Genomic DNA, 24,755 nt, shown 5'->3' on the forward strand with positions numbered 1-24,755 from the left:
AGGCGCTGTAGAAGGGTGCTATGACAGACTGTGTCGAAGGCTGCGGAGAGGTCGAGGAGGATGAGGGCGACTGTGTCTCCATTGTCCAGTAGAGTCACTTTATCAACCATGAAAAGACTACAACAGATTCAGAACTCTGCTGCCAGACTACTCTTGCATATCAAACAGCGAGACCACATCTCACCTGCCTTGAAAGCCATGCTGGTTGCCAGACGATCAACGTTCAAGCTGCTTTCTATCACCCACAAAGCAATAGATGGAATGGGACCACTCTTTATCAGGACTAAAATCACAAAACATATTCAACAAAGGAACCTCCCCTCTGTAGTGGCAGCTCGCCTCAAAATCCCAAGATTCAAGAAAAAAACCATGGGTGGCACATCCATCTCTGTTTAAGCAGCCAAACTATGGAACTCTTCCCCCCACAACATAAGATCCACACACAACCACCTTATCTTCAGAAAACTACTCAAGAATTGGCTCTTCCCCACATTACCACCATACGCAACCAGAAATTTACAGCATATCCGTCTGTATAAAAGAATTTATTTTACTATAGATATGTACGTATCTTTGTTTATTGCTTTGTATAAACATGTAGAATAATTATGATGTTAAAAAATAAATACAAATACAAATTTTAAGAACAATAATACTTGAAAACCAGAGTTTATCTTATACATCTTTTTATTTCCTTTATGCATTTATATACCTTCCATGTACTTGGTTCTATATATTTATTGCTTTTCTCCTAAAAAAGCATATCCAATGCACTACCCTGTTTCTCATCCCACATCTCTATCAATATCTTTAATCTACATATACCTACCTTCTTTATGCATCTATATACTTTCCATGTACTTATGGGTCTATTAATTTATCACTTTCTTCTAATTCAGCATATCCAATGCACTATCCTATTTCTCACCCTATACTTCTCTCAATATATCTCCTACCCCAACTTTCTGACTTATCTCAAACTTCTTCCTACTACTCTTTCCAATGCACAACCATTTTTCTCACCCTATACCTCTATCAATATATCCTCTACATCCATTTTCTCATTTATCCCAAACCCCATACTACTTCTATGATACCCAAAATAACCCTTTATAGACTCTCCCATACTCTACCTCGCCTTGCATCACCTGACACCTCTTTTAACTATACTGATCCCACAAAATAAGCCTTTCTAAACTCTTCCCTCTGAATCTTCCACTCCACATCCCCTTTTTACTCATCGCAAAGCATCTTCCTACTGCTATGACCCCCCCCAAAAAGTCTAAATCCTTCACTCTTCTGTCCCTCCGCTATCCTTTTCAATCAAAATAACAGATTAACGGTCACTTCTCAATTTTCATATTTCACTATACTAATTCAACACTAATCCTCAATGGGTTTCGGAGTAGCGTGTTACTCGCCAATAAAGCGCTTCAAAACTCTATCAGGCGTAACAAGCACTATATAAATGCAAACCTTTTCCCTTTTCTATCCTTCCCCAACCATTCTCAATCCAAATAACTGACTTACATATCCACCACTCAAATTAGTTTCATATTTCACTATGCTAATGCCACACTAGTCCTTATGTGTTCAAGAGTAGCGTGCAACTCGCCAAAAAGCCCTTCAAAACCCCTTCAGGGGTAGCAAGTGCTATATAAATGCAAACCTCTTTTCTCTCTTCTAACCCGCCACTACCCTCCTCTATCCAAATAACTGAATAACATATCCTCCACTCAAATTACTTTCATATTTCACTATACTCATTTTCAATACTAATCCTTTATGGGTTTGAGAGTCGCGTGCTACTCGACCAAAAAGAGCTTCAATACCCCATCAGGGGTAGCAAGCCCTATTAAAATGCAAACCTTTTTTCCCTCTTCTATCCCTCCGCTATCCTTTTCACTCCAAGTAACAGACTAATATCCACCACTCAAATGACTTTCATATTTCCCTATACTAATTCACCACTTTATGGTTTTCTGGAGTAGCTTGCTACTTACCCCCCCAAAAAAAGCGCTTCAACAGCTCCACCAGGGGAAACAAGTGATAAATAAATACAAACATTTTTTCCCACTTATATCCTTTCACTATCCTTCTGAGTCCAAATAATTGACTAACCTATCCACCACTTAAATCAGTTTTATATTTCACTATACTAATTCAACAAAAATCCTTTCTGGGTTCCAGAGTACCATGCTACTTGTCGAAAAAGCGTTTTGACGCCTCATCAGGGGTAGTATATAAATGCAATTACCATACAATACAATAGTCAGTCTGAATAGACTTGCCTGCATCTAGAGTAGTGTGAGGAGTTGTCACTTGTACCTGAATGGACTGTGGCTGTCTTCCACAATGCTTTCTTTCTCTCCTGGAGTGAACCTGGCCTAAGCCAGGCAGAACTGGTTTATGTATGCCGGTGGAACTTTGTGTCAACTTCAAAGAGAAATGTGAGTCCTGACTTCAGAACATTAAAACTCTTTTGGATCAAGGAACTTGCCAAGGAGAAGAACAGGAAAAGCATTGAGGAGAGACTACCACAATGCTGTGTGCTTTGCTGCTTTGGCCAGTACAAAAGGGGGTGGTGATGGACGGAGCATCTGAATCAATCAAACACTCACACCCAGTCAAAGATCTGGGTTTAATCCATCACCGTTCTTTAGCCCACTCTGCCACCCCAGTTCAGACATGGCTATATGCAAATCAGTCTGACCCTGTGCCTCATGGGAACAGTCCAGCCCGAACTGCCAAGCCATGTCTTCCCTGGACCGGAAACAAGCTTCCGACGACCGGTTTCTGGCATTCCAGCCGTCTACAGCCCGGCTTGCTTGAATCCAGTGGCAAAGTGAGCAAGGGACTCACGTCTGACCATACCCTGCCACACTTATGGCGGCCAAAAGCGGTAGAAAAGGGGGTGGTGATGGACGGAGCATCTGAATCAATCAAACACTCACACCCAGTCAAAAGATCTGGGTTTAATCCATCACCGTTCTTTAGCCCACTCTGCCACCCCAGTTCAGACATGGCTATATGCAAATCAGTCTGACCCTGTGCCTCATGGGAACAGTCCAGCCCGAACTGCTAATCCATGTCTTCCCTGGACCAGAAACAAGCTTCCGAAGACCGGTTTCTGGCATTCCAGCCATCTTCAGCCCGGCTTGCTTGAAACCAGTGGCAAAGTGAGCAAGGGACTCATGTCTGAGCATACCCTGCCACACTTATGGCGGCCAAAAGCGATACAAAAGGAGGTGGTGATGGACGGAGCATCTGAATCAATCAAACACTCACACCCAGTCAAAAGATCTGGGTTTAGTCCATCACCGTTCTTTAGCCCACTCTGCCACCCCAGTTCAGACATGGCTATAGGCAAATCAGTCTGACCCTGTGCCTCATGGGAACAGTCCAGCCCGAACTGCCAAGCCATGTCTTCCCTGGACCGGAAACAAGCTTCCGAGGACCGGTTTATGGCATTCCAGCCGTCTTCAGCCCGGCTTGCTTGAATCCAGTGGCAAAGTGAGCAAGGGACTCACGTCTGAGCATACCCTGCCACACTCATGGCGGCCAAAAGCGGTACAAAAGGGGGTGGTGATGGACGGAGCATCTGAATCAATCAAACACTCACACCCAGTCAAAAGATCTGGGTTTAATCCATCACCATTCTTTAGCCCACTCTCCCACCCCAGTTCAGACATGGCTATATGCAAATCAGTCTGACCCTGTGCCTCGTGGGAACAGTCCAGCCCGAACTGCCAAGCCATGTCTTCCCTGGACCGGAAACAAGCTTCCGACGACCGGTTTCTGGCATTCCAGCCATCTTCAGCCTGGCTTGCTTGAATCCAGTGGCAAAGTGAGCAAGGGACTCACGTCTGAGCATACCCTGCCACACTTATGGCGGCCAAAAGCGGTAGAAAAGGGGGTGGTGATGGACGGAGCATCTGAATCAATCAAACACTCACACCCAGTCAAAAGGTATGGGTTTAATCCATCACCGTTCTTTAGCCCACTCTGCCACCCCAGTTCAGACATGGCTATATGCAAATCAGTCTGACCCTGTGCCTCATGGGAACAGTCGAGCCCGAACTGCCAAGCCATGTCTTCCCTGGACCGGAAACAAGCTTCCGAGGACCGGTTTCTGGCCTTCCAGCCATCTTCAGCCCGGCTTGCTTGAATCCAGTGGCAAAGTGAGCAAGGGACTCATGTCTGAGCATACCCTGCCACACTTATGGCGGCCAAAAGCGATACAAAAGGAGGTGGTGATGGACGGAGCATCTGAATCAATCAAACACTCACACCCAGTCAAAAGATCTGGGTTTAATCCATCACCGTTCTTTAGCCCACTCTGCCACCCCAGTTCAGACATGGCTATATGCAAATCAGTCTGACCCTGTGCCTCATGGGAACAGTCCAGCCCGAACTGCCAAGCCATGTCTTCCCTGGACCGGAAACAAGCTTCCGAGGACCGGTTTATGGCATTCCAGCCGTCTTCAGCCCGGCTTGCTTGAATCCAGTGGCAAAGTGAGCAAGGGACTCACGTCTGAGCATACCCTGCCACACTTATGGCGGCCAAAAGCGGTACAAAAGGGGGTGGTGATGGACGGAGCATCTGAATCAATCAAACACTCACACCCAGTCAAAAGATCTGGGTTTAATCCATCACCGTTCTTTAGCCCACTCTGCCACCCCAGTTCAGACATGGCTATATGCAAATCAGTCTGACCCTGTGCCTCATGGGAACAGTCCAGCCCGAACTGCCAAGCCATGTCTTCCCTGGACCGGAAACAAGCTTCCGACGACCGGTTTCTGGCATTCCAGCCATCTTCGGTCTGGCTTGCTTGAATCCAGTGGCAAAGTGAGCAAGGGACTCACGTCTGAGCATACCCTGCCACACTTATGGCGGCCAAAAGCGGTAGAAAAGGGGGTGGTGATGGACGGAGCATCTGAATCAATCAAACACTCACACCCAGTCAAAAGGTATGGGTTTAATCCATCACCGTTCTTTAGCCCACTCTGCCACCCCAGTTCAGACATGGCTATATGCAAATCAGTCTGACCCTGTGCCTCATGGGAACAGTCGAGCCCGAACTGCCAAGCCATGTCTTCCCTGGACCGGAAACAAGCTTCCGAGGACCGGTTTCTGGCCTTCCAGCCATCTTCAGCCCGGCTTGCTTGAATCCAGTGGCAAAGTGAGCAAGGGACTCATGTCTGAGCATACCCTGCCACACTTATGGCGGCCAAAAGCGATACAAAAGGAGGTGGTGATGGACGGAGCATCTGAATCAATCAAACACTCACACCCAGTCAAAAGATCTGGGTTTAATCCATCACCGTTCTTTAGCCCACTCTGCCACCCCAGTTCAGACATGGCTATATGCAAATCAGTCTGACCCTGTGCCTCATGGGAACAGTCCAGCCCGAACTGCCAAGCCATGTCTTCCCTGGACCGGAAACAAGCTTCCGAGGACCGGTTTATGGCATTCCAGCCGTCTTCAGCCCGGCTTGCTTGAATCCAGTGGCAAAGTGAGCAAGGGACTCACGTCTGAGCATACCCTGCCACACTTATGGCGGCCAAAAGCGGTACAAAAGGGGGTGGTGATGGACGGAGCATCTGAATCAATCAAACACTCACACCCAGTCAAAAGATCTGGGTTTAATCCATCACCGTTCTTTAGCCCACTCTGCCACCCCAGTTCAGACATGGCTATATGCAAATCAGTCTGACCCTGTGCCTCATGGGAACAGTCCAGCCCGAACTGCCAAGCCATGTCTTCCCTGGACCGGAAACAAGCTTCCGACGACCGGTTTCTGGCATTCCAGCCATCTTCGGTCTGGCTTGCTTGAATCCAGTGGCAAAGTGAGCAAGGGACTCACGTCTGAGCATACCCTGCCACACTTACGGCGGCCAAAAGTGGTACAAAAGGGGGTGGTGATGGACGTAGCATCTGAATCAATCAAACACTCACACCCAGTCAAAAGATCTGGGTTTAATCCATCACTGTTCTTTAGCTCACTCTGCCACCCCAGTTCAGACATGGCTATATGCAAATCAGTCTGACCCTGTGCCTCATGGGAACAGTCCAGCCCGAACTGCCAAGCCATTTCTTCCCTGGACCGGAAACAAGCTTCCGAGGACCGATTTCTGGCATTCCAGCCATCTTCAGCCCGGCTTGCTTGAATCCAGTGGCAAAGTGAGCAAGGGACTCACGTCTGAGCATACCCTGCCACACCTATGGTGGCCAAAAGCGATACAAAAGGGGGTGGTGATGGACGGAGCATCTGAATCAATCAAACACTCACACCCAGTCAAAAGATCTGGGTTTAATCCATCACCGTTCTTTTGCCCACTCTGCCACCCCAGTTCAGACATGGCTATATGCAAATCAGTCTGACCCTGTGCCTCATGGGAACAGTCCAGCCCGAACTGCCAAGCCATGTCTTTCCTGGACTGGAAACAAGCTTCCGACGACCGGTTTCTGTCATTCCAGCCATCTTCAGCCCGGCTTGCTTGAATCCAGTGGCAAAGTGAGCAAGGGACTCACGTCTGAGCATACCCTGCCACACTTATGGCGGCCAAAAGTGGTACAAAAGGGGGTGGTGATGGACGTAGCATCTGAATCAATCAAACACTCACACCCAGTCAAAAGATCTGGGTTTAATCCATCACCGTTCTTTAGCCCACTCTGCCACCCCAGTTCAGACATGGCTATATGCAAATCAGTCTGACCCTGTGCCTCAGCCCGAACTGCCAAGCCATGACTTCCCTGGACCGGAAACAAGCTTCCGAAGACCGGTTTCTGGCATTCCAGCCGTCTTCAGCCCGGCTTGCTTGAATCCAGTGGCAAAGTGAGCAAGGGACTCAGGTCTGAGCATACCCTGCCACACTTAAGGCGGCCAAAAGCGGTACAAAAGGGGGTGGTGATGGACGGAGCATCTGAATCAATCAAACACTCACACCCAGTCAAAAGATCTGGGTTTAATCCATCACCGTTCTTTAGCCCACTCTGCCACCCCAGTTCAGACATGGCTATATGCAAATTAGTCTGACCCTGTGCCTTATGGGAACAGTCCAGCCCGAACTGCCAAGCCATGTCTTCCCTGGACTGGAAACAAGCTTCCGAGGACCTTGCTGCTTTGGCCTGCGGCAGATGCTTCTGACTTGGGCAAAGAAAGAGCGGAACTTTCTGCAATCTTCTTTTTGAGTTTCTCTAAGAGCTTGAGGTAGAGCTTGCCCCCTGCTCAAGAAGTCTCAGGAAGAGCAAAATCTTCAAGTTCATCTGCTACCTGCACTGGAAACTGTTTGCTTTGTGCTGTAACAGAGAAAAAAGTAACAAATAGCCACCAATGACACCGCTGCCGGCTCCATGATCCGAAAACAGCGCAGAGGGCATGGGCACACTTCGCACAGTAACACTGGTCTCACTAAAGACGACATTCGACTCTGCCACGAGTTGCTGTTTGCACTGTCACCTGTGGTCACCGTACCCCACACCGCCTTGCTTCACACCACCCTCCTCTGGGTCCTCATCCTCCCCAAGCGCTACACTAGCCATCACCTTACCTGCACTATGACCTGTGGATACCGCTCATGGAGAACACTTAGCATTGTCCGCTTCGCACCGCAGCCCTGGTCTCACCGACGACGACGCTCCAAGTTGACATCAACGACGTTGCCTGCATCCTGGTTTGGGGGTACTACTCGTAAGTTACACTACGCAGTGCCCCACCCCACACCACAGCCTTGGCCCACTGACATTGGCACCATCGGGTTTGGTTCATCAGCCGACAACAGTGCTTGAACAATGATGATGATGCTGCCTTCACCGTGACCTGCTAGCACTGCAACGAGCACCCTGCAGTCCTGCAGTCCTGGTCTCACCAACACTGCTAGATGACGTCACTGAGCCACTGCCAGCACTGCAACCTGAGGGCACTGCATGCTGCACCGCTGCACTTCTCACCACAGCCATGACACTGGTGCTCCCGACTTCAACCATACGTAGTTCGACCTGCAATACATGTGAAATCATGGCCTGACAACTCTTGCACCAACCTAGGATAACGACGCCTACCGACGCTGGCTCTTCAAAACTCACAGCGAGGTCCCCGATGCCTTACATTGCTAAAGGTACTGTTTTTGCGGGTCCCCCAACACCGCAGCTGGCCCGTGACTCCGTGGTCAGCCGGACCTGTTGGATTTGTTTGTTCATGATGCAGTGATAGCCCCGGATGGTGCTATCGGTTTCAAGGAATTGTTTTTTACATCTTTTTTTGCTTCATGAGTATTTTTGAATAATTCTATGTTGGATTCTTATCGTTTTGGTCTTGTTTTATACAGATACAGATAAATATTGGCTATTTTTCAAAAACTGATGTGGTGTCCTTTTGTAGTATTACTGTTGGTAATGTGCAAATGCTTTACACATTGTCTACGAGATAAGCCTGACGGTTTGTGCCAAGCTACCAAGCGGATGAGCAGGGGTTATTTCAGAAGTGTAACTCTGTGATCCTGATAGGAAAAAAGGGTCCCTACCTGGACATGGTAACAACCTGCCAAATAGAGAGCCCCATTCTTACAGAAAGGAAACTTGACTGTATTTTCAGTGCTTGGGCAGAGTGGCATTTTGCCTCCTGGAGCAGTCCATGTACACTGAAAAAAGGCTATTTTCTGGACTTTTGTTGTAGTTTGGTGCCATTGTCAGGTGGTGGTGGCAGAGAGCTGATGACTTACCACATCTTGTGGAAGTGTCGTTGAACAGGCCATGGCGATAATGAAGAAGGTCCTAGGACCTTCCCCCTACAAGCACAAAAGCAGAGAGTCATACAGCAAGGTGACCCATCACAGTGAACTCACTAGAATCATACAGGCCATAGAGAATTCCTAGGGCTGACATTTTCTGTAACCTTTGACAGGGCGACAGGTTGAATGAAATCTTTCATACATTTTTTTAAAGATATGGGCGAGTTGGAGATGATATATCGAGATGGGAGTGACGAGGATTCACAACTGCCTTCAATTGAGGTTTGAAAGGGAGACCAGTAATACAAAAAGTACACTCAGATTTCTAATACTTTCTAGCGGTATTGTCAGAGATCCCAGCTGGTCAGATGAGTGCAATGGATTGGGGCCTGATCCAGAGCAACTCACCAACAGACCCTTTGATTTATAACCATTTAAACATAACCATTGTCCTGCATCTAGCACTGAACCATTGAGTTGGACAACAATAAACATCTGTTATTCAGCGCCAAGATACCCTTGGGTGAACGTGCGCTTTACACATACACATTATGTTACGTTAACCCCACCAAGGCACTTAAACAACGGAGTTGCTCCCTGGTGACGTTGTGGCATCATGGCATTTTTGGGGTTTTTAGATAATGTGAAATACAACACAAGCAGTGCTGTGACACCGTCATCATTTCTCTACTAAATACATTGAGGTGCATGACAGAAGTCTAGGACCCAAAAGACAGGCCTATTATTATTAACTTGGGCCTCCCTGCTTTAAGGAGATTTACAAATTATGGGGCTTTTTTAAAAGCCCCTTGCGCCGCCATTGCATCGCTTTTTCTTACGCAAATGCAGTGCTTCATTTGCTACATATTTACATGGTTGCAGATGCATCACTTTTTTTAAGGTTCAGTCAGTTTTTACATGCGTCAGAAACATCTGCGCCGTTAGATTTTAATTTATGCACTGTAAAACTGCAGCAGTGGTATTTACCACTTTTTCTCTTTCTGTTTCGGTCCGCTGCACTACCAATGGGTCACAATCCCTGCGCGTGCTACACCTAGGCATAGGGATGACTCATTGGCTGTGCCCAAGGGACAAGACCAGCTGTGACATTACGTGCTGATGTCACACATACAAAAGGATACGATGCCAGCGTGTATGCTTCACATCCAGGACCGACATGTTTGAGTGCAACGTGACTTTGTCACCTTTTCACGCTCTGGTACATTGGTCCCCTCTCAATAGGTGATACATCAGTGAAAACTGATGCATTGTCTCTGTGAGTTCCGTTGGTATTCCCACCAACTCCAGCAATGCGCCAAAAAACCTTGTGCCATGGTGCACCGTTGTGTAAATACGAGGGGCCTCATTTATGAAAAGTGATGCATCGCTGCGTGAAAAAAGTGATGCGTCACTTTTCATTGTGCCCTCCTTGCGACACCAAAGATGCGTCATATTTATATTATGATGCATCATGTCGCAAGGAGTTACAGATACGTCAGTATTTCTGACGCATCTGTAAGCTCAAAAGTGACGCATTGCTGGAGTGTGTCACAAAAGTGACGCAACTCCAGCAATGTGTCCTTTCACATGGGGCAAGCCCCATGCGAAAGGGCCTGCGTCAGTCTTACGCCTGCATAGATTTCACTGCGTCACTTCTACGACCCTTTCTTGCGTCAAAACGCCCCCCTTGCATACATTATACCTGGCGCAGGTATAATGTGGCGCAGGGGTTTACAAAGTGACGCATCTACCTAGATGCGTCACTTTGTAAATATGGCGCAACAAGGCACATTTTTTACGCCACTGGTGCGTCACAAAAAGTGACGTACCGGCGGCGTAAAAGTGACGCAAGGGCTCATACATGAGTCCCCAGGCATCTATGGTGGTGTAAGGGTTGTTGCTGCAGGCGCAAGCACACTGGTGCATCGCTTCTTTAACGCATCAATGCATCCGTTTCTTGTAAATGAGGCCCTATATGTACTCCATTGTACCATATTTTTCCGCCGGGGATGCCTGGTCTCACCCTGGAGATACCCATTAAGGGACCATCTCTCAGGGAAGCCAGGAAGGGTTTCGCAGCGGTCGAAGCGCCTTGGGACCCTCCGGGTAAGCAGTGCGCTATATAAATGCCTATACATACATACATACATACAGTTTCTCAGTATCTATGCTGGAGAAGGGATTTTTCCATCCTCTGAAGCACATTACATTTCACAGTACATGGGGATTTGTTTTTGCAAGTGTAACTGACTCTGCACGGTATCTTATCAGAACAACTGGAAGCAAGCAGCAGCAGCTTCAACCTGGCTCTTAAAATCTGATTGGAGACCTAGTTTACTGCCCTGTATAGCGAATACAGCAGTCAAGCATGAGCAGACACCTTCTCGCTCCACAGACCACAGTACATAAAAAAGATATAAAAGATGCCAGCGATCGAGAAGGTTTAAGTCATTTCGACCCGTTGCTATAGGGATGCAGAGAGACGGCTCTCCGACTTCAGGCCTAATGCCATAAATGTATGCAGGGGACTTTGCATGACCCAGAATAAAATATTCAGAGAAACTAAGCTGTAATTCACATAATCATAACTTAGGAAGGGTTTCGACTAATTTGTTAGGAATGTGTGATGAACTATGACCGGGATGTCTCTAGCCTTCTCATTTTTATCCTTTTTGTTCGCTGAGTTATTATTATGTATTGTGATATTTTTTATCAATATTGTTTGTAGTACAATAGCACAAAATTAAATAATAAACATTAATTAAATATATTAAGATGTGGGCGTGTGTTTGCGTGTGTGGCATCTATAACCCACACTGTGGGGACCAGTGTGCGTGTGCACGTGTATTTTATTGGGTAGGGGTGTGGCTCCATATGTTAATATAAATGTACAGGAATTTATATAGCACAAATCACAGAGCGGGTTCTAAGCACTTGCTTAGGGAACCCGTCCTGGTATTCCCCTGTGAGATAACCCCGGCAGGGTATCCGCAAGGTGAAAGCCAGGCATTGTGGAGATTAAGCAAACTATTGCCCAGAGTTGCAGAGTGTGAACCCGTGAATCGAGTAGGCACCGGAGCAAGAATTATCGAGTCCATGGACGTTTTAGGACTCAAGACCCCGCCGAGCCGGGAATTGAACCCTGGTCCCGGGCTGACCTCTGCTTCTAGGTCTGCCTCCTCTAACCAGTGAGCCACACTTCTCCATAGTGTCATCCGTGGATAAATGATTCTTTAACAGGTTTGTCTGATTTATATCAACATTACATGCAAGCATAAGTTAGCAGGAAGGACGAAAGACATCGATCTGTTTTTAGGTCGAGTCTGGTCAGCGCATGCGCTGCTCTGCAAGGCATGCTGTATTCGAATTAGGACTTAAAGCTCTGCCCACTGTCCGCCCACATTTGTCATTGGCATGTGTCATTGTTCTTCATAAATACTGGCTTCTGATGCGTTAATAGGCTTGTTAGTCACTCCTTAATACCGCCTTGTCTTCATTTGTAACCTTCCATGAGGACTGGCCCTTATACTTCTGTTGTTACACAGTATGACTATTGCAAAGCATTGTAACTCAGACTGTCAAGCCATACCTGATGCAATGATGGCAAACGAGAGGTATGCAATCGCCTCCTTCACATAGGTGTCGCCTTGCTTGTTCTGGAGGATGGCCATTGCCCGAGAGTGACAGTGGCTTTGCATCAGCTTCCTATCTTCCTCTTTAAAGACGTCCATGATTGGCAAGAGACAGGAGGTGTCACCAATCTGGATGACTTTCTTAACAAGCTGCAATAGAAAAGCAAACAAACCTATTAACATAACATAACATGACAGGACATAACATAACATAACATCACAGGAACACACTAGTTTCAGATGCTGTAAGAATAAAGGCATGCAGACAATTAATTCTTCACTGTATGCAGATCATCATATGTCAAAATGTACTAAAGCATTGGTACAATAAAACCGTTTAAGTGTGATTCCTTCTGTATTACCAGTAGCTAGAGAGGTGCAAATTGTTGTTCCAGCAGCAAAATCATTATTTTTATTTGAAATCTTAGGGCATCATTAAGATGCTGGTGACAATAGAAAAATGTACATTGTTGTATCTGTCTTCCTTTTGGTGTCCCTGTCTTATAAGAGTGCAGGGGAAGGTCACTTGAGGGGTGGCTATATTTAGGCTGGCCTCTTTGACTGTGTTGGCGTTGTTGCCATTGGCGTTCATTCTGCCTAAGTCCACTGCTGGCATCTCGTGGGCCCGGAATGAAAAAAATCGAGAAATTTTCCCCAAATTTCTGAAATTAGAGTTGCCCTTTGTCGGAAAGTCTGTAGAATAACATGAGAGGTGGTAGGTTCATCAAGCTGCAAGTCAAGGTGGACAATCCACCATTTATTTCCCCAAAAAAACCCATCCCAACACCGATGGTGGGTGTTGGATCTGTTTTGGAGAATAATGTCCACCTTTTAGACAACTTTACAGTGGGCAGTCTGGCCACTGCAGGGTGTCAGAAGCCACGCCACCATAGCACTATACGTTTGACAGATGCCCCACTGAATTTAAAATTACTCCGGTAGCAATTTGATGTTGAAGTTGCCAAGTTTTCACCTTTTTGCCTCATAAATTTTTTGCCAATGTTTGTAAACAAAAAATAATTTTGCATTCAAAATTACTAAACATGTAATACACTGAATTTATTCTAGAAGCAAAACATGTATGTAATGAGCAGCTGGTGAACAATCAGTAATTTGAAAGCATGTCATTCATGTTCCCAAAGTGTTGACAACTTCGTGAAGCTCTTTTCCTTAACTGAGGTCTTGATTCTGAGTGGTGACGGGAAATGCAAATCCCAGTGCAAGCAGTAAAATCCGAGATTAACACAACTCATCAGCAATTTCCCCCTGATATTTTTCGACAGTCGAAGTTGCAAGGGTAAATATGTAGTAAATTCCAATGTGTGGAGTTTGGTGAGAATAACACAAAATAGCCTGGATGCCTCATGTTGAGGTTTGTGATGTGCTGCATAAATTGATCAGTACAAAAGGGGGTGGTGATGGACGGAGCATCTGAATCAATCAAACACTCACACCCAGTCAAAAGATCTGGGTTTAATCCATCACCGTTCTTTAGCCCACTCTGCCACCCGAGTACAGACATGGCTATATGCAAATCAGTCTGACCCTGTGCCTCATGGGAACAGTCCAGCCCGAACTGACAAGCCATGTCTTCCCTGGACCGGAAACAAGCTTCCGAGGACAGGTTTCTGGCATTCCAGCTGTCTTCAGCCCGGCTGACTTGAATCCAGTGGCAAAGTGAGCAAGGGACTCACGTCTGAGCATACTGGATTCAAGCAAGCCGGGCTAGACTGTTCCCATGAGGCACAGGGTCAGACTGATTTGCATATAGCCATGTCTGAAATTGGCTTGGTAGTTTGGTTTGCCCTGTTCCCATCATGCACTGGGACAGGAACAGACTAATTTGCATATAGCCAGGTTCTGAAGCTGGGATGGTGCAGTGAGCTAAAAAACGGTGATGGATCAAGCCTTGATCTCTTGACTGGGTAGGAGTATTCTGCATCATTCAGAAACTCTGTCCATCACCTTTTCCAAAATTGATTTTATCCACACTATTGGGGTCATTACGATGGAGGATTTTCCGCATCCCCCGGGCCGGCGGAAGCCACCGCCGGCCCGGAGGATGCGGAAAATCCTCTGCGGACCCACCAGGACCCACCGCCACATTAGGATGGCTGGTGGGTCATGGTTTAGGTCCGCAGCTTTTCCGCCGCGGCTGGCTTACAACCGCGGCGTAAAAGCACTAAAATGGTCAGCCAGATTAGGATGTGCTTGGGAACATGCTTTTCCGCGGCGGCTTTTCCGCTGTGGAAAAGCATGTGTAACTGCACTGCGGGGGCCCGTTGCGGGCCCCCTAGGTGTAGTGGGGGGTGCACATGGGGGGTACCATAGGTACCCCCTGCATTTGCGTGCACAATGCAGCAGGCACCGCGCGGTGCCTGCCGCTTTGTGCACGCAAATGCTGTGCATGCATTTTTAACATTGCTGCGGGTGCAGCTTGAAGCTCCACCCGCCGCAATGTTAAAATAGAGGATGTGACCGCCACCCTGGCGGTCACATCCTAATCTGCACAGAGGGAACGCCGCAGCCCATGCAGACGTTCCCTCATGCTCTGGGGTCGCGGACGGACTCAAGTCCGTCCGCGATCGTAATGACCCCCTATGTGTGGGAGGGTATACTCAGACGTGAGTCCCTAGCTCATTGCACCATCAGGATTCAAGCAAGCCGGGCCGACGACGGCTGAAATGCCAGAAACCGGTCCCCGGTAGCTTGTCTCCTTCCCAGTATAAGAATTGACTTGGTAGTTTGGTTTGCCCTGTTCCCATCATGCACTGGGACAGGAACAGACTAATTTGCATACAGCCAGGTTCTGAAGCTGGGATGGTGCAGTGAGCTAAAAAACGGTGATGGATCAAGCCCTGATCTCTTGACTGGGTAGGAGTATTCTGCATCATTCAGAAACTCTGTCCATCACCTTTTCCAAAAGTGAGTTGACCTGTGTCCATAGTTTGTGTGGCTGGACATTTGACAGACTTGGGGACCAATGCTGATGCGGTTAGGAAAGCATTCCCACCTAGGGCCGAGTACAATGCGGTTAGGAAGGCCTCCTAACGGCATTTGCTACTTCCGAATCGGATCGGGAACATGTCTTCCCGACTGAGGGCCAGATCACAATGCTGTTAGGAACATAGGCTCCCAAAAAAGTCAATAGGAGTACAACCAAGTCGTATCTGAGAGCATCCGGATGCATCATAATCGGTGGGTCGGACTCTTCCGATCTGAGTTGATCGGAAACCAGTTCTAAACTGATTCGATCAGGAAGCTTTCCAAACTGCCTCAGAATCAGGCCCCAGGTGTGAGATTTCTGCCCTATTTCTAATGTAGGTGTGTGGCAAGCGACCGGCCTGCCTGTAACCTCTCATCGGGATGATTAGAAGCCCTTAAGAAAGTAGGTACTGTTGGGAATGTATGGACTCATTAAGGTCATTGTTAAGGTCCACCCGACTTTAACAAATTCATCTGTTTCAGCATTAATAATATTACCGTGGGGGCAGAAAAGTAATATCATAGCATGTACATATAACTGAGATGGGTTGTATGATGATGCGAGAATCAGAAAGGCGTTACCTCTGCGTTATCATGCATGTTTAGAGGTGTAAAATAATTACTATTACACAGCACTGATAAAGAATCATTGTAATATAGCATAGTGTGGCGTGAATCCCTTGTGCCACGCAGGTGAGGATTAACCTAACTATGATAACTAACAAAAAGTATTCTTTGATTTTTAGAATTGCTATATATGGGAATTACAAAAAGACCCAGTACTGTCGTTTGATGAGTGAGTGCATGGAATGATCATGGCGAAGGCCATGTGCGGAATCTGAGTACAATACAAGAGGGGAACCATCTATTACAACGCAGGCATTACAACATTGTGCCTTAAGCAGTTAATGCCAGGACTGTGTTGTTACCACGCGTTCCATTACAACACAAGTCATTACAACAACTTTCTTTAGGGAATGAGGTGTAAGAATGGCGTTGGATTTTAAGTCCAACACCTTCCCTACTGATACACCGACTGAAGTTGGAAAAGTAATTTAAACTATTCCAAAGTCCAGCTCTTCCCTAAAGCAAGTCATTGTAATGAGCTACACAGTTGACACCAGCTCTAGAAGACATGGTTATAACAAATGTAACCCAACAGAAAGCACACAACATTCTAAATCCTTATGCACTACTGTTCTGTAAACATGAAGCTTGCTGTTGCTATAGTTAATGGATAATATGTTTTGCTAAGAATAGGACTTCTGTTCTCACCAAGGCTCATCAGCATCCTGGTGTTTTAAATATTAACTCACAAGGTCAGTCCTTTGTCAGTATATCCGGAAGTTCAGTTTCTGATTTTGGAAGGCGAGAAAAGGAACAGTGTGTACACCATGATTCATATGAATTTCCCGGTTTATGGGATCAGTGTTTCTGCTGTATATGATTGTGCCAGCATCTTGTGATAGACTGACGAAATATACAGCCCATTATTGCATCTAAATATTCTGGGTATGATACTGCGCTATATGATATGTTTTGGAACACCGGTGGCTTTCGGGTCCTGCACTACAACCAACTTTTTGGAATCAGTAGTATTGGTGCGACTAGTGTCAGTTATTTTGGCTGAGTACTGTGGTAATCTACTGTGAGTCTGATTGTTACTGGCCCTCAACTTGTAAACTATTATCCCAATCTGTGAGGTCCTCGCACATCCCTTTATCTGACTGCCAGATGACTCAGATTGCAATCTTATTCTGAGCACTTGGGGTGAATTATTGCTGGGAAGAGAACATATGGCAACTTTCCTGTTTAGCCCTGCTTGAGCCACAATCCTTAAAGTGCTATGGGGCAGGGCCATGCATGCTCCAATCTCAGGTGCCCAACACTTAAACCAAAAATTCGACGCTGCTAGTAAACTGCTACATTGATGCCTCAGTGATCCAGGATTAATAAGAGTAATCTCATGATGGGAGCTAGCTTGGGGAGCAGGGTGAGGAACTTTTTTCTCCATGTTTCTAGGAGAAAACAAGTTGTACCAACAAGCCCCACGTCTCAATATAATAATAATAATAATCCACAATTGTAGAGCGCACAATCACCCGTAAGGGTCTCTAGGCGCTGGGGGCCATTGGGAAGATTAAGCAAGCTATTGCCCAGAGTCACATGGTGCTGCTGTGCACCACACCTCTTCCTCAAAGAACAGGGCCGCACACAATTATTGTTGCAGTTTTGGATGCTCAACAGTGAAATAAACTATCAGGTGTACCAAAAATGTACTTTGCAATTGCAAGTTCATGAATGTTTGGACGCATGTATACTCAAGCTTAAGGGTAGGGGATGTTGCGAAACTGCGAACAATAGCTTCTATGCTCCTTTAAGTTGTTTTGCTCAGATTGAACTGGCAATTAAGACTGCATTTAGTGCTCTGTAGGTGTAGCAGATAGGCGATGTGTGTGATATACAATTTTACAGTTCCACTGTAAAAAAAAATATCACAGGGGCGTGGCTTGCAGCCGACGAAAATGGCCGCTTGCTGAGGGAGCTCCGGAGTAGAAGTGACCCTCCTGAAAAATCCGACTATTTATCCTGATGAATAACGGGAGGTTGGAGCACCCGTGTATGCCCGTGATCGAGCGGCATTGAAGGACGCAATTCCGGTGAAAATCCACAGCTGTGGACCGGAGTAAATCGAGGCCGGGGAAAGGGGGCCTACTTCCGCGACAGAAGCCGGGGCCTCGAGTGATTTGCTGACCCAGAGACTCCCCGGCAGAGGTGCGGCGGAGGCGTTGTCGAAACTCATAAGGAAGGTCAGAGTCTACGGATTGGCATGTCTGTTCCCCGCATCCCTACTAAGCGGCACGATACGGAGGCGGGAGCGCACGAAAAAAGCCCGTAGCACGGGACGGGGGACACGGGTGGAGCAACGATCCGCAGGACCGGAGCGGACACCGGAGGACTAAACTGGAGGGCCCGTACAGGTACTGGGGCGCACAACTGCTGGGATCCACAGTGGGTTAAAGCAGAAACGTATTGTGAGATCCTGCGACTGCCGACAGAAGGCCTGGGCCGGAAACTGCAACTTGAGTGCCTGAGCAACCCCGACGGGCTCCGCGATCGGCAGAGCAACTGAGGCGCACTCCGCATTAGAGGCCAGTAAGCGCACAGTACTCCGGAAACCTAACGGCAAATCACAGTGGGGGCATTACTGTAAGGCCAGACACATAGCCAGAGGGGCCAAGCACAATAAATAATCAAGACTAGACCAAGGGGGGGGCGAAACAAAGCAAGCACTTCTCAAGCGGACATAGGAAGAATGCCAAAGAGACTCTGGGGGTCCCCCTGTGCAATGAGAACTCTCACGCAACAAACTACTGAGGGCATCAGCGATCGTCTACCGAAGGGAACTTGGGAAAGCTAGGGAAAGAGTGCAGTTTTAAAAGTGGAAGCACCCCTGCCTATCATAACTACCCCACTGCACCCCACGTATTAGCCAATGATGCGACGACTTTGCCCTATTGAACAGCACTAATCCCCTGGGAAGAAATCACCTATCCGCATTGGGAATCAGGCACGATCGAACCCTGGTACATATCTGTGCTTCCCCTCCCCCCTTAGGTCGAACTCATACCAATAATTCCGAACTGTAGTGCAAGAAGACGAGCAAGGTGCAACACATTGCAGAGATCTCTAGATCCGCTGGCCAACATTTGTGGATAGTGATGCAGCCCCTGCAATTGAACTGGTGTGCAACAATGTCAGGTAGAGGTCCTAGAAACCTTACAACGCAGGCCAAACTAGATAAATATGCCTTTAATAAAGACTTTCCCCCATTGTAGGAGAGGAGGACTTCATCGAGCGGAGTACAGGGTGAGGGAGCGACCAAAAAAGTGAAATTGGAGGACATAATGGCGGCGCTGGCTGCCGTGCAGACTACTGTGGGCTCCATTTCCACAGATGTATCATTAATCCGTGCTGACTTCCAGAAAATTACCACCAGAGCGGCGGAGGTGGAGCTTACCACGAAATCACTAGTGGGCGACGCAGCAGCACTAAAAAAAACGGTCTCACGACTCGAGACTGAAAACAAAATTCTGGCTGAGAAGCTGGATGACCAAGAAGGGCGCTCTCGCCGAAATAATGTGCGAATTTTAGGTATTCCGGAGAGTGAAGGCACCCAGGCTATGGACCTATTCGTTGAAGATCTGATAAAAACTAGACTACAGCCCAAAGTGCTTTCCACATTCTTCTCAATAGAATGGGCGCATAGGGTGCCAGGCGGAAAAGCTAAGCCAAGGGCGCCCCCTAGATCGGTGCTCGCGCGTCTCTTCAATTTCAGAGACAGAGATATCATTCTCCAAACAGCACGAGTCTCCCCGCAAATCCGACTGCAGAACTCCTCGATCTCATTCTTTCCTGATTACACAGCAGCGGTGTCAAAACGGCGTCGCAGTTTCCTGGAGATCAAAAAAGCTTTACGGTCACGTGAAATAACCTACTCTATGCTGTTCCCGGCAAGGCTAAGAGTAGCAGCAGAGGGGAAAACTTGGTTCTTTGAGACTCCTGAAGAGGCGTATCACTGGCTTGAAGGTTGGAGAAAGAAAGATGGATCCCGTCGTGGTGGGAGAGACCGCAGTCGCCTCACAGATGAAGCAGAGATGGGTAGCCCCGAACTCTTCACTCCAAATGATGACGACTCGCAAAACCCGGAACAGGGAGACTCTGGACTGAAATGAATCAGGCTGAAAAGGGAAAGACTCGGACTTAGTCAACTGCAGATGCATAATGAAGTTTTTTTGATATGCCGGCTCTGGACATGGGGCTGAAACGTGCCCAGCCGGAAGGGAGGGGTCATGCTCACTTCGGACTTCGTAACCCCTACACGCAAGTACATTGTTGGGGTTTGGGATAGAGCACTCTGCTGAGTTGGGGTGGCGGGCAGTTCTCAGTCCGTCGGGCAGGGAGGAGGGTGGCGTTGAGGGGTGGGAGAGTTCGAAGATCCCCAATTTTTCGTTGTAATTTCTCATAGACAAGACTACAAGGCATGGGGTTTGTTAAATAGTGCCTCCTCACATGGCACAACAAGGTTACACTACTCATTTCCCACTCCACTTCGACGGCATGATAGGCACACCCTGTACTAATACACAAACAACGAGTCTGATGGCCCCAGTGGCCCCACTCACAGTGGTCACTTGGAATGTCCACGGGTTAGGAGATAAAATTAAACGAGGGTTAGTTCTTCGAGCACTAAAAAGTCAAGCCCCTACCCTGGTACTCCTACAAGAGACTCACCTCACGGGAGCGATATGTAAATCAATAGATCGATGGGGGTTTAAAATGGTGGTACACGCAGAATTCTCTGCGGGGTCTAGGGGAACAGGTATTTTAATGAGAAAGAATTCTCCATTTATAGTCAAGCAAACTAAACATGACGACCAAGGTAGATTTGCAGCAGTACACGGTCAATGGGAGGGCAGACTAGTAAACGTGGTGTCAGTGTATATCCCCCCGGCTTTGCAAATGGTGGCACTTCCGGCCCTCAGCGATTTCTTATTGTCGCTGCCAAGTGGAGACTTACTTGTGGGTGGGGATTTTAACGCCACAATGGACGTTAATGTGGATAGGCACCCAGCACGGGCAACAACGAATGGAGTCTCCCTCTTACGGAGCTTTGTGGAGGCAATGGGTCTAGCAGACGTCTGGAGGCATAAACATCCATTAGATAGGCAATACACCTTTCACTCAGCTGTCCATAATAGTCTATCCAGATTAGACTATTTCTTGGCCCAGGAATCCACCCTTTCCAGTGTAGAAAACATCATTATCGGCCCGAGAGGAATCTCAGATCATTTCCTGGTGACTCTAATGCTTTCCTCCTCCCACACCACTTACAAGCGACTATACCCAATATATCCAGGCTTTTTACAAATACCACAAATACGTAAGGTACTCCGCAACACTAAAAAGCACTTCTTCACCGAAAACGAAGCCTCAATAAGCTCTCCAACTGTACTGTGGGAGGCCTACAAGACTGTTCTCAGAGGTCAGGCCATTTCTTCCATAACAGAACACAAGCGTGCAAAACACAGAGAGCTCGCCACCCTTGAACAAGAGCTCCAAGCAGCTGACACTGCCCACTCGACCAACCCCACACCAGACTCGACTCAAGCTCTTTTGTTAAAGCAACAACAACACAAGGAACAAATCAGACTAGAAACAGTGACAGCTCTCACAGCGACAAGGCAAAGAATTTATGATGTCGGTGACAAGGCTGGGAGGTTATTGGCATGGCTAGTCAGGAGGGAACGGGGTAATCGTACTATTGCACAAATTCAAGCGGCAGATGAACATTACACCTCAGACTCTGGGGAAATTGTGAAGGAACTAGCTACTCATTTCAGTAGGGTGTACGCATCCTCATCATCAGCCACGGAAGTCGTAGCTGCGACTTTTCTGCGGGAGGTAGAGATGCCCAGACTCGACTCCGAGGCCTCTGAGGAGCTAGAAGCCGACCTCACTGCAGAGGAAATAGGAGAAGCAATCAAGTCCCTTCAATCCGGCAAAGCATTGGGCCCAAACGGCATCCCAATGGAGCTCTATAAACTCCTAGCACCCGCCCTCAGCACACACCTACTGGCAATGTATAACGACAGCTTGGAGCAAGATACGCTGCCTCTGGACCAACGGACGGCCACCATCGTGGCTATCCCAAAACCAGGGAAGCCCCCAGCGGAATGCCTATCGTATCGTCCTATATCACTGATTAATGCAGAGTCCAAAATACTGGCTAAGTTAATTGCAAATAGGCTACAAACCCACATTCACAACATAATTCACCCGGACCAGTCGGGCTTTATGCCAAACAGAAACACTGCACTTAATCTCAGGCGTTTGCATTGTGTGCTGGCGAGGGAACATAGTCTGACGGAGACAGCAGCGGTCCTCTCCTTAGACGCCAAGATGGCTTTCGATATGGTGGAATGGCCTTATCTTTTCACAGTTCTTCCACATCTAGGGTTTGGCCCTAAATTTTGCGCATGGATCCGGCTCCTTTATGCAGACCCAGTGGCTCAAGTGGCAATGAACGGGCGACTCTCACACATCATCACATTAACGAGAGGGACACGACAGGGATGCCCATTGTCGCCACTTCTTTTTGCACTGGTTTTAGAGCCATTGGCAGCGCAGATCCGTAGCACCCCTCTTATACGTGGTATTACTTGGGCAGAGCTATGGGAGGACCGTATATCACTATACGCAGACGACATTTTAGTCTACATCACGGACCCCGAAAACACTCTGCCGAAATGATTTGGAACATGCGACGCATTCGGGCAAATCTCGGGTTACACCATAAACTGGGATAAGTCGGTGTTATTCCCGTTAAAGGGCCTGACGCCGCGACTCCCTCCTGGCTGTCCATTGGCAGTTTCCCGAGAAACGTTTAAATATCTGGGCATACACATTACAAGGGACCCAGTAGTCTTCTTCGCCAAGAATTTGGTTCCCCCGCTGGAACGACTGCGTAGAGATGCAACGCACTGGGAGTCACTGCCAATTACATTATTGGGTAAAGCGGCATTATTTAAAATGATGGCCCTGCCGAGATTCCTGTACGTGCTGGAAAATACACCGTACCAGGTACCCATAAAATTTTTCAGACAAATAACTACACAAGTGTCCACACTCTTGTGGGGCAACAAACCAGCCCGAATTGCACAGGTTAAACTATGCCGCAGTTGGTACGATGGCGGCATAGCACTCCCTAACATACGCCTTTATTACTGGGCTGCACACCTCAAAGTAATAAATCAATGGATACACGCCCCTCGGACACACCCAGCATACATGGCTGATTGGGCTCAACTAGGCTCGGACTACATGTTAGCGGCCGATATTTAACAGGCGGCGTGCATTGGCACTAGCGGGCCCGACTAAACACACTGTCATGCTGTGGTATACAGCGCAGGCACACCTAGGGTGGAAGGGGGTTATAACCAGGCTTACACCTCTGTGGGATACGAAACAGCTAGGGACCCTCAGAAACAGCAAGGGATTCGGTCGCTGCGATAGCATAGGTATCTCCACAGTTGGGGACTTATGGGAAAAAGGGCGATCGTCCCATTCGACCAGCTTAGACAACGATATGAGCTTGCACCAACGGATGCATACCGTTATATACAAATTAGACATGCACTACTAACAACTCTTCCACAGACCGAGAACTTGCCGGAGGCATCTCCATTAGAAGATAGGCTCCTCACAGACTTTATGCCTAAGCGAGCCACTTCCCTCACCTATCGCAAATTAATAAACAATATGTCAGATCCCACAGCAACACCAAAAGAGAAATGGTCAATGGACATTGAGGCTATGGATGAACAGTGGAAGCACTGTGCCTCCATGATTAGACAGCTAGAGAAGGCTTGGTGAGCACATACATAGACTACTACTGATCCTTACATTCAAAGGGAACCTTTTCATTGATCCAAGAACAGTGTTTTGATGTAGGGCACTCCAAGAATATTGTCATTTTGCTGCTGGAGCATTCGCCACAAACTAAGAAAGGGTCCCCCTGTGCAATGAGAACTCTCACGCAACAAACTACTGAGGGCATCAGCGATCGTCTACCGAAGGGAACTTGGGAAAGGTAGGGAAAGAGTGCAGTTTTAAAAGTGGAAGCACCCCTGCCTATCATAACTACCCCACTGCACCCCACGTATTAGCCAATGATGCGACGACTTTGCCCTATTGAACAGCACTAATCCCCTGGGAAGAAATCACCTATCCGCATTGGGAATCAGGCACGATCGAACCCTGGTACATATCTGTGCTTCCCCTCCCCCCTTAGGTCGAACTCATACCAATAATTCCGAACTGTAGTGCAAGAAGACGAGCAAGGTGCAACACATTGCAGAGATCTCTAGATCCGCTGGCCAACATTTGTGGATAGTGATGCAGCCCCTGCAATTGAACTGGTGTGCAACAATGTCAGGTAGAGGTCCTAGAAACCTTACAACGCAGGCCAAACTAGATAAATATGCCTTTAATAAAGACTTTCCCCCATTGTAGGAGAGGAGGACTTCATCGAGCGGAGTACAGGGTGAGGGAGCGACCAAAAAAGTGAAATTGGAGGACATAATGGCGGCGCTGGCTGCCGTGCAGACTACTGTGGGCTCCATTTCCACAGATGTATCATTAATCCGTGCTGACTTCCAGAAAATTACCACCAGAGCGGCGGAGGTGGAGCTTACCACGAAATCACTAGTGGGCGACGCAGCAGCACTAAAAAAAACGGTCTCACGACTCGAGACTGAAAACAAAATTCTGGCTGAGAAGCTGGATGACCAAGAAGGGCGCTCTCGCCGAAATAATGTGCGAATTTTAGGTATTCCGGAGAG

The 24,755-nt window shown here is 47.6% G+C and overlaps 1 protein-coding gene across 1 annotated transcript in view; it reads right to left on the reverse strand.

Moving 5' to 3' along the window:
• TTC34 (tetratricopeptide repeat domain 34) overlaps window positions 1-24,755 on the reverse strand; it is a 554,282-nt gene that overhangs the window by 354,670 nt on the left and 174,857 nt on the right. Inside the window, exon 4 of the mRNA XM_086920058.1 lies at window positions 12,324-12,516. Coding sequence (XP_086776184.1) covers window positions 12,324-12,516 — 193 coding nt within the window. The remainder of the gene's footprint in view (window positions 1-12,323; window positions 12,517-24,755) is intronic.

Source organism: Lissotriton vulgaris, chromosome 5, assembly GCF_964263255.1.
Source record: "Lissotriton vulgaris chromosome 5, aLisVul1.2, whole genome shotgun sequence".
NCBI lineage: Eukaryota > Metazoa > Chordata > Amphibia > Caudata > Salamandridae > Lissotriton > Lissotriton vulgaris.